General features: G+C 35.7%; 2 protein-coding genes across 4 annotated transcripts in view; both read right to left on the reverse strand.

Annotated features, from left to right (window-relative positions):
- Positions 1-5,240, reverse strand: part of LOC306876573 (SEC14 domain and spectrin repeat-containing protein 1) — a 29,537-nt gene extending 24,297 nt beyond the window's left edge. Inside the window, exons 1-4 of one of the 3 annotated variants that reach the window (XM_079427865.1) lie at positions 5,121-5,240; positions 2,966-3,029; positions 1,737-1,822; positions 515-623 (exon numbers count right to left, since the gene is read on the reverse strand). In XM_079427865.1, the coding sequence (XP_079283991.1) occupies positions 515-623; positions 1,737-1,791 (164 nt within the window). In that variant the 5' untranslated portion in view covers positions 1,792-1,822; positions 2,966-3,029; positions 5,121-5,240. Of the gene's footprint in view, positions 1-514; positions 624-1,736; positions 1,823-2,965; positions 3,030-4,985 lie in introns of all 3 variants that reach the window. The other 2 variants (XM_079427866.1, XM_079427864.1) reach the window with 2 other exon arrangements.
- Positions 5,241-15,385: 10,145 nt separating this feature from the next.
- LOC306876953 (zinc finger protein 385B-like) overlaps positions 15,386-17,554 on the reverse strand; it is a 143,593-nt gene continuing 141,424 nt past the window's right edge. Inside the window, exon 9 of the mRNA XM_079428423.1 lies at positions 15,386-16,713. Within this exon, the coding sequence (XP_079284549.1) occupies positions 16,501-16,713 (213 nt within the window). The 3' untranslated portion in view covers positions 15,386-16,500. The remainder of the gene's footprint in view (positions 16,714-17,554) is intronic.

The raw sequence follows: 17,554 nt of genomic DNA on the forward strand, positions 1-17,554 counted from the left end.
GCAATGATAAAAGAACAGTTCAATAAATATATTAATCAACCACAAGAATTAGAAAACAAATATTCTTTATATAGCCTGTGGCTGCAAAACAACAGCAAATTAGTATGAATACAGAATGTGCATATTTATCCAGGGGTTAAGGACATGCTTCATCCAATCAGAACAATTCATTTCATATAAAAATCAATACTGTAAAATACAATAGTAGTAAGGACAAACTGAAAAAATAAATAAATAAAATAAAAATACTGCAAAATCTTTCCAGAGCCTACAAAACCTTCAAAGGTCTGGAGAGATCAATAAAAACATTTTTCAAGTTCTAACCAGAGTCTGATTACGAATTATGGCCACTTTCCATTCCATGCATGAATACCGTAACAGTGTGCATTATAATTATAGTGATCAGATTAATGCTCCATATCTGCTCTCAGTGCTTTGACAGGTGCTTGATATACAGCCTTTGCAATGGAGTAATACATTCATTTCAAGAAAGGTTTCCAAAGCTGTGTTTTACCTGGGAATACCCAGTAGGTAATCCAGGGTGGCACTGAGCTCCTCCATGCTGGTCTGTTCGGTGCACAGCGGGATGGTCAGGATCAAACCACTGCGCCTGTCCTTGCCTCCTGGAAAACCAAACAGGCAGAGTCAGGAAGTATGCAGAAAATCCAGAAGCACAGAGTGAAATATGATGTACAAATGGAAAAAGAGCGTCAGAGTGTGAGGCTTTAAGGAAAAGACTGACAAAAACATTACTGAAGTCATATAAAAAGCTATTGGAGGAGTAGAGCCTCGTGACATTGCAACCTACAATTAATTCACAGTATGCCGACTATGGGAACATGCACCGTTTCAAGGACACCAAGCATGAAATGCTTCAGTAATTCCTTTCCTAGAAGCTTTCATTACCCAATTTAGTGCAAAAATAAATGCTGTTGAGGCACAGTGCATCTCAACAAAATGATAGAAATTCAAAGAACTTATAGTCCATTTTGCCAATGTTCTTGTTGATATGCAAGTGGCATTCAGAAGACTTTTTTCTGAAGCAAGAACCATGCTGACACAAAAATACAACCATTAGGCTATGATAACGGATAAAGCAGCCTCATACCCCGATAATACTGAATTTTGGAAGGCATATAAAATTATATACCCATAAGGACGTCCTAAAGAACATACGAGTGAAAGTAAGAGGGACTTCACAGGTTGAGCCGTTATGGTTGTCATGTAGTTTTAGTTGATATAGAACTATTTAAAAACTATATCTTTATTGTTATTTTAGTTATCCTTGGTATGAATGGGACTTTGGAGTTCAGCTTGCGCAAATAGATAATAAAAACAAAACTACTTCCAATTATTTGCCCCCAAAAAATGCCTTGCTAACACTCTCTGAAACAAATATGAAAAGCAAACAGATGAAGAAAATAATGCTGCCTGAGACACAGCCCGTCATAGCAAACCAGACAGCAAGTGAAGGATTTCAAATCATCGCTTGGCACTGTCCGTTTTGTCGGATAGCAGCTTATTTCTGGCTCACCGCTATAGTCACATCTAATCATGAAATGCAAATAGAGTATTCAGATCACGGACTACACTGGGGAGGAGGGAGACCTGCAGTAAACACTTTTCTGTAACGCCATGAGACACTCAACTTTTTTTTCCTGTGCCAAATTAAAATCATGAATTCAACACTTAAGTTAGCATCAAATTTCAAAATACTTTGTATTACTGGAATTTACCTGACAGAAAGGCCAGCTTCTTCTTCAGCACAGGCAGTATTTTGGAGGCCTCCATCCTGGAATGAGACTATTCTCTACTTACGCGGCTGCAAAAAGTTGACAAAGTATCATGTTAAGAACACATTGAAATACACATTATCCCAAAAAAAAATTTATTATTTTGTGTTCAGCAGAAGATATAGAGGGTTGGAACAACTTTAGGGTGAGTAAATGACTGAATATTAATCTTTGGCTGAATTATCCCTTTAAGATTCGGTTGAGACATCACATGTGATCATTTAGGGGTAAAATATCTCCATTTTCATGATTATAGCCCCAAAACGTCCCACAGAATGAATAGAACTACATGTGCCTATGACACATAATAGATACTCTCCAGGCAGATGTATCATGCAGTTCTTTGGCAGATTTTAAACGCATAAACTGCTTATGTAAATTAAAGGAATAATTTACGCTAAAATATGGACTACTGAAAATAACACTATAACAAAAACATAAAATACAACAGCTTTGCATGAGGAACCAACCAAAACTGAAGTCATTATTCACAGAACATCAAATCTGTCTTGACCGGTCATGATTTACTCAACCTCATGTTGTTCCAGACTTGTATCACTTTCTTCTGCAGAACATGAACGCTATTTTGAAGAATGTTGGCAACCAAACGGTTTTTGTCCATAAAATGGAAGTCAACTGTAACCACAACAGAGACAATTCTTAAAATATCTCATTTTATGTTCTACAGAACAAAGCCATACTGGTTTGGAACAACATGAAGGCGAGGAAAGAAAGATGACTTCAGAAGATAGCTTGAAGAAAGCCAGGTTGTTTGGAGGGACTGTGTAAAGATTCTTCAATATTTCCTCATTATTGTTTCATTGAGAAAAAAAAAAGAGATTTGGAACAACATTTGAGTGAGTAACTAATGGGAGTCAACTAATGTGATCCAAGTCACACACTGCATTCTTGTTCATTTTTATAATAAACACACAAGCACAATTTTAAACAAAAGGGGCTTCCGACAAAACCCTTAACAGAGCAACATTCACCACGCCAGAAATACCAGAATGATACAAACACAGACAAACTGGCAAAACAAGCAGAAAACTAGGTTAAATGACTAGAATTAGGCAACACTGGAACGTTCACAGCATGATTCAACAACATAGAGATCCGAGTCCTCAAATACAGCCTGATCTAGTTTTCAAAAAGCTGACAGTCTCACTCACCTTCAACAGCGATGCAGCACATCAAGTACATTCCATCTCATGCGATTCCCTCCTGGTCCATGATCTGCAAAGATGCAGGAGAGGAGCAAAGGTAGAGGAGGAGGAGGAGAAAGGGAAAACAGGATGTGTGGAAGTTACAAATAGTGAGAGAGAATGAAAAAAGAAAAAATGACTAAGACATTCTTAGATTATTTGGATTCTGGCGTCCAGCTTATAGCAATCACAGTTTGACCAATCTGAATACATCAGAATTAATTTGAGTGGCAAAGAACTCTTCATAAACTGCTAAGAATGGAAATGGTAATGCAAGCATTCAATAATCAACCAGCAACAATCAATTGCTAGTAAAAATCATACCAACTAAATGTCCATCAAAAAAGATTATCAGCAACCTCTTTGATGGAAATAAAAGATTTAGGGAGGATTGCAAAGGAAACATGGCTTGGCAAACTCATCTTAACATAAGCTGATGTACGGAAAAGCACCACATCATTTAGAAAAGGACAGCTCAGCAGCGATTACAAGGTTTGCTGATGTGTCTGCAGGCCAGAAATGAGTGACTAGCAAAAAAGAAAAAGGCCTTTGGACCTTTAGAAGTATTACATTGCACTGCTGCGCAAAGAACTATGCAACCCACTGGCCAAACCCAATGCAAATGTCTGCCAATGCCCATGTTTGTGCAAATCTCTCCAAATGCTTCTAGGAGGTAATAATCATTCTGCAATGTCACTGCATACGCAAAACTGATTTCAACACCAACTTCAGCTTCAATATGTAAGAGGTGGCATATTTTGCATTTACAATGAATTAATTGAGATACTGTAACTCTAAAACAGTAACAAATAATAAGTGAAAGCACAAATTATGACTTTTAGGTCCATTAATGATTGTGAAAAACTTTCCCTCAGATACACACAGCCATAGCTCAATACATCTGGATGTTTCTCTAAGTATCTTTGAAGCAACGGAAGATTTCCATTTTATTTGGATTATCAAACTAAAGACGGGGAAAAACACATCACAAAAACCATCTTGATGGATAAATATTTTAAATAATTAAAGAGAGATTGACATTCTCTTTGCATTAAGATTATGACAGTTAAGCACATGAAAATGTCACAACTCTAAAACAAAAATCTAAACATTGTATTTCACAACAAATCCATTCCTTTGCATTATGACAATTTCATGAAGAATAGGCTTATGTTCCCATCAAAATTCACAATGCATTTCACATTCTTTCTCATGACCGTAATAGTCACTTTGCTGCTTCATTCAGTATAACCAATACTATGATGCAATATGCTTTAATCTAGATAAGCATCAGTGAAATTAACAATATTATGAAGCTGATTTTGGATTACAGTAATGAGAATCAGAGGATTTGGTTACAAGTCATAAAGTCATTATATAAACAAAAAAAAGCCTATTTTCTTTAAGCAAAGCACAACTGTCGTATTCAATTATTCTAATTAAATTAAGAGATGGGACTTGGACATGTTCTTATGAGATTCACTCCATATGTACATGTCAGTGCAGCTCTATAAACATAAACTTGGGCAGTTTAAACATTAACATCAGACTCAATTCTGGACACATAAAGACAACAGTTGGCTAGTCCTGGGAATCAGTGTCTGGCCTCTAACCAACAGCTGGCTGAGAGTTGCAGGAATGAGTCGCTCGTGCTCTAGTGATCAGGCGCGAGACAAAGACAGGATCCACCTATATGGCCTACATATTATTATGATTACAGGTTATCTGCGCAGTGAAACAATCCCCCTGCTAACGACAACGTACGATGCCGGGGTGGCATGGGAAAATGCATATTTAAATATAGTTTGGCATTCATTTCACATGGGCATGATCCATATTTTCTGGCAGCGTGCATGGCTGCTGGCACGCGCGAGCCGCAGATCCGCATGCAATGACCTATATTTCATACTATGGAGGTTAATGCATGTCTAACATGAATGCGGTGCGTTTTGGGGTTGAATGTAAGGACAATCCCTGACTAACTTACCTTAGATGAACGTCGATAATAACGCTGTGATTGCTAGCCCTTCTAAAGACGAGGATGCATGATCCATGTGCTTTCGCTCAGAAACTCACAGCATCCTTAATCACATTCATGGATTATATGAAAAAATAAAATTACCTTTCTCCGTATTGGGCGCCAGACTCGATCTATGTTATGGATATTCGCTTTTGATACCGAGTCCGAGAATAGCCTCGGCGATGTGTTTTGTTAGAAAGGGGCTTGTCCTGTTCATATAGCTCCTCCCACATGACGGCGCAAGGCGTGTCTCACACTGTTATGGGCGGGGTCTAGAGTTTCTTTAAACGCACAGTGCATCTTTTAAAAAAATTATATTTGTGACCTTGGACCACAAAACCAGTCATAAGGGTCCATTTTTTCGAAACCGAGATTTATACATCATCTGAAAGCTGAATAAAAATAAACAAGTTTTTCATACTTGTATCTCGGACAATATTTGGCTGAGATACAAGTATTTGAATATCTGAGGGTGCAAAAAAATCTAAATATTGAGAAAACTGCAGAAGCAGACGGTAGTGAAGTGTTTTTACTCTTCTTTAAAAGTACTTTTCAAGTGTATGTACTTTATCAGAGTCATTTTCTTTATAAAACTTTACTTCACAACATTCCAAAGCACAATATTGTACTTTTTACTGCACTACGTTTCATATTAAATATAATTTATTACTTAATTATATTAGAAATATAGTACTTTCTTACATTTACTCAAGTAAAAGTAATTCAAAGATTTACTTGAGAACAACAAAGTACTACATTTTAAATGTTCTTAAGTATTAAAGGTAAAAAAACAACTTTTATTTATGAAATGTAGTGCAGTAAAAAGTATGACATTATACTTTACGTCATTATTTGTGGCAGGAAATTTACAAAATGTTTTTTATGGAACATGATATTTACTTAACATCCTGATGATTTTGATCCATATGTATTTTTGTCTATTGCCAATGGACCGTGCAAACATGTCCTGACAGTAAGTGAACATTTTGGTTGGAGCGATGATGCTGTCATTTTTGCCATAGGAAAACTGTCAATATAATAAAACATCATCTGGATGTTTCTTTCTTTCATTTTTAATTTTTTTTTACCTCCTCTTTTCAAAATGTTTCAAACTAAACAATTTAATTTAAGAAATCAGTTGAAACAGATAGATGATAGACAAATAAATATTACTTTAAAAGTAACACTAAAGAAAGAAAGACTGGCTGACTTAGATGGTTAAAGTACTTGCTAATATAGGGCATAAAAAATGCTCATTGGCATTTTTTTTCTTTGAGTAATAATAATACAAACTATATTGTTCGCCATATCTGTGAGTACAATTAAATAAAACAAAAAGAGTATACATATAACAACTATGTAGACTGCTGCAGTCTCATTGAGTTCACTGAGTTTCACAACCACATGCTCTTCATACCTATGCTCATCACCTATCTATAGTATAACTGACAATCAGTGACAAGCAGTCGAAAACCTCTGCTAACTGCTACTATAAAACAGACTTGGCACTTGCACCTCTCAAATTTTTTGACTCAAGATGAAAACATGATGTTGTGGATTGTAAAGAGTAATGTAAGTGGCATTTGTAAATTATTGTGTAGTGTATATGGGAAACGTGCTCATTCACGTGTCACTCCCATAATTTTAATAATAAACATAATATACAAACTAATGCATATTATAGAAATATCATGCTGTAATTGATGACAGACTCATCTAAATTCCCTTTAAGATGCATGAAAGTGAAATGAAGATAAGTGGGCTCACATCCTATGTTGTGTGGGTTCCAAAAATAGAAGAACAAGGATAAATTCAGTTGCTATGGTAATAATATTTGCTAAGAGTAGCCTAATTATCAAGGTTTGAAAAGGCTAAAAAGATACCACTAGATGTCTCTGTTTGCTCATTGAGTTACTACTGGAAACTGCTCTGGTTTGTTACTTGTGTCAATGAATCATTTCCAGCTTCTTCTACACTACACACACACACACACACACTCATGTCTGGTTTGCTATCCTTGTGAGGACTCTTTATAGGCGTAATGGTTTTTCTACTAAACAAACCGTATTTTCTATTGTCCTACACCTAAACTTAGCCCTCACAGGAAACTGCATTTTTAGATTTTCAAAAAAAGACATTCTGTGTGATTTATTAGCTTGTTTAGTGAAGTGAAGAGAAGTCACAAGTATGGTGACCCATACTCGGAATTTGTGCTCTGCATTTAACCCATCCAAAGTGCACACACACAGCAGTGTACACACACACACCGTGAACACACACCCGGAGCAGTGGGCAGCCATTTATGCTGCGGCGCCCGGGGAGCAGTTGGGGGTTCAGTGCCTTGCTCAAGGGCACCTCAGTCGTGGTATTGAGGGTGGAGAGAGCGCTGGACATTCACTCCCCCCACCTACAATCCCTGCCGGCCCGAGACTCGAACCCGCAACCTTTGGATTATGAGTCCGACTCTCTAACCATTAGGCCATGACTTCCCCCATGTGTGATTTACCCGTGGGGACCTCAGATTAGGTCCCCACCATGACATGAGTCCCCATGAGTCTGTGTGTATTCAGGTTTAAGTCCCCACCTGAATAGAAAAACAGGTACACGCATCACCACAGACACACACACAGGTTTGCTAAGCTTGTGGGGAGGCGTAATTTTATTTATTTTTTTTACTGTAGAAACAAAAAAAAATTATATCACCCTACACTTAAACCTACCCCTTACAGAAAACATTCTGCATTTTTACATTCTACATTTTACATTAGTGACGTCTTTGATTGGCCATTGCGTTCAAGAAATCAACAGATTTCACATTGTAAACAAAAACCTTTGACGGTCTGTGAAAGCGAGACTAACACAACATCAACATGACATCAAAGTATCGCGAGAACAATTCAAAAGCATAAAGAGTTGTCTGCTCTTCAATCACTCTTGCGGTAGGCCTACTTTAATGTCATATGCCAATCTGTCGCATCTCGAAGAAGCGTATTGTGAAGTCGCTGAGACTGGATGCATGTATTTCAAGTTTTAAGTTTCAAGTTCAAGTTTATTTGTATAGCGTTTTTTACGATACAAATCGTTGCAAAGCAGGTCTACAGGAAATTAAGTTTCCACAATATATTTGTGGAATATATATTTAATTTATGGCAAAATTTGGTAATTCTGTATGTTGTCTGGGGGTTGGCATCCTCTGAGGTCCTCTGAGGGGTTGGCATCATCTTTTCTCAGGTGTTCGGTCATCTCAGATCATTTATAGGGTTGCATCCAGACTGAAGCTTCTGTAATTCCTAGTTACCATGGGATGTTAATCCTGTGGCAGAAACAGAGAAACAAATAGAGACATAATTAGCATAGCTGCTGTTTCATCTAAGCAAAAATGATTTGTTCAACCCAAGCTAAAGAATAATAATAATGTACATTTGATCAGATATAACTGCAGTACAAGATTATAAGATGCATTATGTGTATGCTTGGCTAAAGAGACGTGTCTTTAATCTAGATTTAAACAGAGGGAGTGTATCTGAACCCTGAACGTTATCAGGAAGGCTATTCCAGAGTTTGATGCTTGTCCGTGTTCCACTCAGAGCACACACAGAAAGCACTTTGTCAGTAGCACATTCAGTTCTCTTTCATAGCTTATTGCACTTTTAATATTACTTTTTAATATCAAACACATCCCACTTTTTACTTTCTCATTCATTCATGTTTTATGTATTAATAACTTCAAACAGCCCCTCCCAGTGAAAGCTGCAGATTATCATGGATAAATATGGCACATTTAGCCTGTGCAACATAAAAGATATGTGCAGCAAAAGCGCTGTGAAAGTATGCTGTGAAATTATGTTTTGAAATGTCTCTTGGCACAGCAGAGCACCATTTCAATAAGATACAAGTTTTAGTCCAGTCACTTTTTATATGGCTATACTTTTAAATTTTCATTGCTGTTCTAAAGATCTTTCTTTTCATCATTACCACAAACAAGCTACATAAATCTTTGGAAATATGTCACACCTGGACATATTTGACTCTTCAGTTGAGATAGGAAACGTTTCAGGTAGACCTACACATTTCCGTCATGACTGAACAGCTCTATTTTAGAAATCACTTTTGTCACGAAACTTTGAACAGGTTGTTTGGCCACTGGTGCATTTGATACACTTTGCTGGCTTGAATTTCAATGATTTGGCGAGATAAAGTTGTTAGTCAAATAACGCTGTTGGGCTGAATGGCGGTGGAAATGATACACAGTCACCACAGTGAGACGGTTGCCACTGGATCACAACGAGCTTTACTGCGGTAATGAGCAGATGCAAAGATAAGGCCAGCTCAGCGTATTGTTCTCATGGCAGTGCGCAGTAATTGTGCTGATATGTAATTACTGCCTGTCACCCCTGGGGACAGTTTGACAAGAGCAGACTGGCAGGGCATCTGTGTTCCCCACACAGGGGTTTCTACTGGAACTCACATTGCAAGGACAGTGTGCCCAGCCACTATTAGTGCTGTTCCTGTTTTCCTCAGGCATCAGCTAAATTGGATCGCGTCTTCTTTTGGATGCATGATGTACTGGATCTATCTAGATCTATCTTTCATGTAGTAGCCTATTGTAAGTTTCTCAGTAAAGTTTGAAGGTAGTTTGAAACTCTCACCCAAATAACCAGTATCCCCTCACTGCAGAACACAAGTTCCAGTGAGGACCATCTCCAAATAACAACAGACTAAATACAGTCAACAGAGGGCGCACTCGAGCCTATGTCTGTCAGGATCCTGGCGACTTCAAATAGCCATAATTAATAGCAATTATGTGGCTCATTCATCACCCCATCAACAGCACATTTTTAGTGTATTTTCAGTCAGTTGTGAATTAACATGCTAATAGGTAGCAAAGAAAATTAATTCATTACATAACTGCGATGCGAGAATGCAATGTCCATACATGGATTTAAGCACATGGTACATGTTCTGGGAAGATCTTTTAAAATTTTGTAGCTATAAGAGACAGTATGAAAGGATGGAGACGGTCCATTAGTAAATGAATAGAGAGAGAAATCATTACACAAATTATGGCGGCTGTAGTAACGCATTGTAGAGTTTAGCTCCAACCCTGAAAAAAGCCTCACCTGCCTGTAGCCCGAGTAATTCTGAAGGCCTTGATTAGCTTACTCAGGTGTGTTTGATTAGGGTTGGAGCTAAATTCTACAGGACAGCGGCACTCCAGGACCGACGCTGCCTACCCCTAGCTGTTTTATAGTCTTGCCCCAATTAAGAAGCTAGATTGGCACTAAACTGGTATAAAATCTCTACCCTTGGTTGTTTACCGAGATGATTGTCAAGAACTGACTTACCATAAAATTGATCTTCGTTGTGTATGCAGACAACAAGTCATTTGTTTACAACACTTCTATTAATGTAGAATGTAATCTAGAGCCTTTATGACTACAGACAAAGTTTCTGCAGTCTCATGAGATTCCAATTTATGTTACAAATCTAATTTACAAAAATAAATTGGAAATTCACAAACAAGTCTGAATGAAATCAATTCATCCTGTAAATAGATGGTGTGTTGGGACTTTCAGAAGAAATGTAATGTAATTTTGTAGGTTGGCACTGGATTATAGGTTATAATTTTATGTCGAAAAACTAGTATTGATCAGTCTTGCAAAGTAAAATTAATTACATTAAAGACTTAATGACAAGAAGTAAGCTGTTTTGAGAATCCAATACAGTCATTTATTATGCCACATGACAGATGACTGTTGATTTATATAGGGAATGTATAATAACTCAGCATATAGCTGTGGTAAAAGTTACTAGCTGGTTTGTAGCATTGGAAAACATGATTCACATGAGACCTTCAACAAAATGCATTTCATAAACACTGATATCTTATAAGCTTTATTGCTCTGAAGCACATTTATTGTGTGATCTGAAGCAGAGCTAACTGATGTTTATTAGTAAAGAGCCCTTGTAAAAATGTTAAAGTGTCTTACTGCAGTAAGTGACAGTGAGTTTGATTTACACTAACAGCCCTATAGTCAGTGTACTTTAGTTAGTTAACATTTTGGCACACAAGGATTTCGAGAGTGCTTGTCAGAGAAAAGCTGAATACAAGCAATTTCAAGTTGTGTAGGCTGTGCTTGTAGTAGAGAGGAATCGTTAGTATGAAATGAGCTTATCAAATGAGTTATTATAAAAGCGGCATTATGTCACAAAGTGTGGACTCAGAGGAAGACCGTGAGGGTGCCATTTGGGACAGGGCTACAGATGATTTTCAAGAGACAAATACCTCAGTATTATCATGTGTTCACAATTGCTTTGATACCAACACTACAATCTAAAAATGATTGTGATTTTTACGGTAAAAAACAGTAAAATTGCTACAATAAAATGCTGTTCATTGGTTAATGGTATTGCCTTACTCTTTACAATGAAAAACTGTAATACAGCTAATAGTATGTTGCAGAGTCATTTTACAGTAAAATACTGTTAAATGTAGTTTTTTTGAACACCTTAAAATTTATAGTGAAAAAACATGAATTGAGAGTTCTGTGTGGCAGCTCACATTTGATGTTTTTTTACTGTTTCAATTTTTTTTTTTTTTTTCAGTTATGTAAATTAGGGTTTTGATACATCCTACAAGTTAAAATAATGTTTACTGCATTGTTTTAGTGTCATGTTGCCATGATGGCGTTTTGTATTTTTGAGTATAACACTCTGAACGTTACGTGTTTTAGTATTTATCTCAGCTTGTAAAAAAGCTACTTGCAATGAACACTGATCATTTGACTTTCTGATTACCACCTGTGTTTCTAAGGTGGTTGTCAGCATAAAAACAAATTTTAATAATTTGGTATATTAACATTATTCCAGTTAATGAAATATACGGTGATTAACTGTAAATTAAAGTTCAATCTGCAAAACCATTACAGTACATGTTTGTAATTAAATATTTCAAATATTTTGAACCCAAATGTTTCTCATAAGATTCTCTAAAGAACAAATGATTCATCCGAAGTAATTTTATAGCCTTGTATGCTTTCTGTATGTCAGTAATGGACTCATTTTGGTCAATTTTTGCATCTTAAAGGATTTTTAAAAGAAACATTTGATACAAAAAATTATATTTAAAAGCAATAAATTACCTCCTGATCTAAGAATCTAAGATCAACCACTGAGTAATAACATTCTCCGTCAAAGAGGGCCACAGGAGATGGCGAGTAATTCTTCTCTCGCCAGATCCCATTGAAGACAAATGATTTCAGTTCTTATTGAAATGCTGAGCTAACAGTGAGGATTAGCTGCCCTTTCATTTGAGCTGAGTGACAAAACTGCACTTGTTCGCAGATTCAGTCTCCAAGGCACAATGTTGGCTCCATGTAAAGATCTCTACAGCTGATTTATACTCGAGTCTCAGTCCAGTTCAAACACAAGAGACCAAAGCATGAGCTGAACATACACTAGCTGCTCAAATAGACTCCCACTGTCACTCAAAAGGATTTACAATCGGCCAGCATTAGTGGTCATATATTATATTACATTAGTTCACTGCCAGCAGTTCTTTATGTATTTTCGGATAAGGCTGGAGTGACCGGGCCGCTGTAGCCAGCGATATCCTCTGACAATAATTTCTGTTCTTTTTTTACGCTGATTACAGAATCTATACATAGACGCAAGAGCGATGTGTGTAGCTATGCAGGGATCGAACATAATCTATCCTACACTTTCATAATCTGGTTTACTAAAATGACTCACTATTTTGTTACAGCTCAACCTGGACCCAAAGACTTTGATGCAAAACGCTCTGTGACTACTTTGAAAATGAGAAAATGGCATGAATAATTGGGGCACTTAAAATGATCTGGCTGCTGCATCAAAAGCGCTGTATGAGTCAATGGAGAACATCATGTACATTCTGTTTAACATGTCGTTATCTAACAAGCAGATATGTTTTTGGATGTAGACCTGTACTGTAGATGAATGCTTGTGTGGATGAAACGTCTGGAAAATCTTCAATCCTTTCAGAAAACCTTCTTTTTGCATCAGCAGCCGCACTACCTTCCTGCCTGTAGGATAGAAAAATATGAAAAACATACAAAAAAAAAGACAAAAAAGCTATTGTAGAATTGATGAGACGGGTGCCTACCAATCACCCGCTCCACACACAGCCCATTCTTCTCTAAATGACTCTCCTTTGCTGTTGGGATTAATTTGTGCACTTTCTTGGGGCACCGAAGTTACACAACCCAAATACATTACTGACAAACTTTGTATTACAATATTTATACTCTAGAATTGATTTTCAGGGCTTTTATGTGGGAATATTTGTTTTCAGCCTGTGTTTGTGTCAAATACTTAAATTGAATCTTTTAACTGAAGGAAAAATTGCTGATCAACACGATCAAAACCTTGCAGAAAAACTCTTGAACACAATCTGTCGTCTGATTGACAGTTTATACTTTTTTCTGTTTTCAATGAAGACAACTATAAAAAGGATAAGGATAAAGTATATTTTTAATAATATTTCAAGATGGACCGACGCAACTGGTTTACTTCACTATCCTTACATTTGTCACTTTAAAATCTTGTTTAAATGTATCAAATATGATGCTTTAGAGAAAGGTTTAATTGTACATCACTCGGTCACCATTTTATTGTATTGCATTATGTATCCACAATTAAAACTACAAAGCTTTGATCATAAAACTAAACATTTAAATATCATCTTACTAAAACATTATTGGGAGATATAAAACTGATATTTATATGCATTTTATGTAAGTAGTCCGCTATACTGTTATAAAGATCTCTTTTGAAAGCTATCAGAATATCATCTTTTTGGCCATAAAAACATCAGCAACTGCACCAATTGCACTTTTGGAATAAAACTGAGGTGTTTTTGCTCTTCCTGTATATCATACTATATGAGCAATATTCTGGCTCTTCAGAACTGATTTTAGTTTTATTTTTCATCAAAACGACTTCATAGTTCCATACTCAACAATACTCAGCTCTGAGATGCTAAATTTGACAGCTACAGGTGACTACAGTTGCTGAAGCATCAAACTCATAAAAGATATGCCTACAACAGAAAATAATGAAGTATACAGAATGTTAAAAACAGAGGAATGTATTTTGAAATGATTCGTGAGCACCGTTTTTTTTTTCCCTGGTCAACTGAGACTGGTTTTCTTTTAGCCATCCTGAAATATAGCCTAACCTTTGACTTACCTCTCTAAAAGTACTGTACATGGAATGTAGCAGCATCATTTTATTAATGCCAAGGGTGACATTGGTACAGATCAATGGGGGTGTTCAGTACCCGGTGAATCAGAATCCGGCCTGTGGTTTTGATTGGCTCTTCTGAGTGTCTGAAGGGAGTATGTCAGAAAGGATTGTGTGTTTCTAAGCTGCTCTCACTGAGAGCTGGACATCTGTCAGCCAGTATTACTATCACAATCCTAATGAAACGCAGAGGTGAAGCGCAGTCCCATTATATCAGCAATCATTGGCCAGGCAAGCTCATCTGTCTTATTGCAGTTGTCATTGCATACATAATCACAGGCAAATTATCATGACAAATGAATTCACAATATGGGAGAAATAGTGAGTCAATCAAAATGTCAAACAAATAAATAGTGACTGTGCTATACAAATATTATCACAATATATATGTACAATGGGGGGCAGAAGTCTGAAACCACTTTGATTGGGAAATAAAGGCTTAAAAATTAAATAACTGAAGTCACAACAATCAATAATACAATTAATACATTGAAATCCAAATAGTAATGATTTGATACAAAATGAAAAATAAATATTTAAGAGACACTAATACCAGGTTGCTAATGAAGTAAGTAAATGTGTAACATTGATCATTGGAGCTAATACTAAGACAGTGTGAAGTTCATACTGTTAGAATAAGTTATATAAGTATTGCAAGTTATGTTAAAATAACTTGCAATGAATTTTTTTTTTGAAAAATTAATGAAAAGCAAAACATTTTCTCTATTGGTATCAGACTTTTGAAGCCCACATTGAATGATTACATCCTTGACATGAAAAATACATAAATGCATATAATTGTATGAATATATACACATGTATATGTATATATACACACACACACACACACATACACACTGTATATATATATATATACACTGTATGTGTGTATACATATATATATATATATATATATATATATATATATTAAATCAAGAATATGGTGAATTGACTACATCATTTCCATTAATCATGTTGTGCAAAAAACAGGAAACTGAGATATGATCTTGTTATTTATATTAGCAAACAAGATTAGAATGAGTCATTCATCAAGGAGATGAATACACATGAAAAGACTAAGGACTATGGGGGGAAACACATTAAATTTAATAATCAAATTACACAACACTGAACTGGTTTTAATAAAATTCATCAAACAAATCTCCTGCACAAATAAATGAACTCAATGAAAACATTACAGTAGAAACAACATAATTAAAAAAGCATCTGGAAATAAATATGAAGATGATTCATCAGTTCACTAAACATTTAATAATGACCAGTTACGATTCCTGAAAAGTAATATACAGTATAAATTCATGAAGAAATCATTGAAATATATTATTTTATTGAAAATGTAGTATTGTTATGTACAGACTCTCAAACATACATATATTTATACTATGGACGATGAAATTCCACAGCCAAATAAAGTATTCTCAGTGAATGGAAATTGTTTTCTCTTGATCTCTAAAAATAATGTACCAAATATCGAACCTAGTTCTCTTAGTGCCTCCTTCAGCTCATAAAATACAACTAGTATTGCAACCTTTTAGGTAAACATTAAATACACTATGGAGAATATCAATATTTAACGATCTGTACATTATTGCATCATCAGAGAGCTGCAGAACAGTAGATGAAAGGCCCACGGTGTTCCTAATACACAAAAGAGAGTTTGTTTCGTGATGAAAACAAGGTTGAATCTACTTTTATGGCGAAAAGAGGAACCCGAACACATGTGGAGAAGAGAAATGCTGTGTTGAAAGGGAAAGAGTGGGCGCCACTGAAGTACTGGTGATTGAGCTTATAGACTACACGATACAAGACAGCACACAGGCCAAAAACTGCATCACAGGCTCCCTGACAACATCAAGCCGTTGACTGAACACGTACTGTCCTACGGTAAGATTTGGGATTGTCTCTGACAGTGTTTCAAGACATGTGCTTGTCTGGAGTTGATTGGTTGGTTGGTTGAGTTGAAAAGGAAGACCATGATAATTCAAGTCTTTCAGGAAGCAGTTCAACACTATTTTCTTGTTTATTTTTAGTGTTTCAAATGCAAAAGCCCTCATCCTTCCTGTGTTTTGTGACGTGAGGACAGTTGAGGATAAAGTTTTAATAAATACACCATTGTTTCAAGCATACAGCCGTAGCGTGGCATAGTTCGAGAAACGTCCGCTCCGATGTGGCCGCTCGCTCAGTAAGGTGCAAACAAGATGGAGCCCGTGGTGGGTCGGATCGGTCCCGGAGCGGCGCGGAGAAAGGAGTGCGGAAGCGAGGCTGTCTGAAAGATGGAGGTGTTGGGGCGAGGGTGGAGGGAGATGGACGTGACTGTGGTGGGGCAGAAGGGTGTGGGGAGGAAAGCCGGTGAAATGGGCTTCACCAAGTCGTTCTGCAGGGCGAGTTTGGCCTGGAGGAAAGAGAAAAATCACTCAATCACTTTGGAGGAGGAGGAAGAACAGTGTCTATGTCAATAACAAAATTAGGGCTGCACAATTAATCGAAAGGAAATAGATTTTATGGCCTAGTGCGGATAATAAACCACAAAAGCCTGAGGTGTAATTAAATACTGAGACCGAGTGATTCTATTTTATAATATATATTACAGATTTGTGCAAATAATAATAACATTAGTTTAATAGATTACAAATAGTAATTATTTTATTATTGTTGCTGTAATAATAATAATAATTATTATTGTTTATACATATTTTAATAGTTTACTGATAATAATATAATTAGACAATATAATAATAATAATCATCATCATAAATATTATAACTATATATACAATTATTTTTATTTACTATAATAACAACAACAAAAATAGCAATTATTAATAACATTATTACTATTATGTTAATAAATAGTATTTTAGTAATAGAAGTATAAAAAAATATTTTTAATATTAGAAATATATAATAGAAATATTTTTGTTTACTGCTAATCATCATCATCATTATTATTAATAGTTCAATACTCAACAAATATGAATTATTGTTATTATTGATATTAGTGTTATAATTAACATTTTAATACTTTACAAAATATTTTTTATTAATGTTATTATAATTATGACTATTAATAATCATCATAGGTTTACCAGGCTTAATACTTTGCTGATAGAAACAACAGCAGCAGCAATAATAATAAAAGTAATTACTGATAATAATAATAATCATTATCATCATAAATATTATAACTATAAACAATAATTTTTATTGACTATAATAATAATAATAATAATAAAC

This window comes from Barbus barbus, assembly GCF_936440315.1.
Source record: "Barbus barbus genome assembly, chromosome: 11".
Classification (NCBI taxonomy): domain Eukaryota; kingdom Metazoa; phylum Chordata; class Actinopteri; order Cypriniformes; family Cyprinidae; genus Barbus; species Barbus barbus.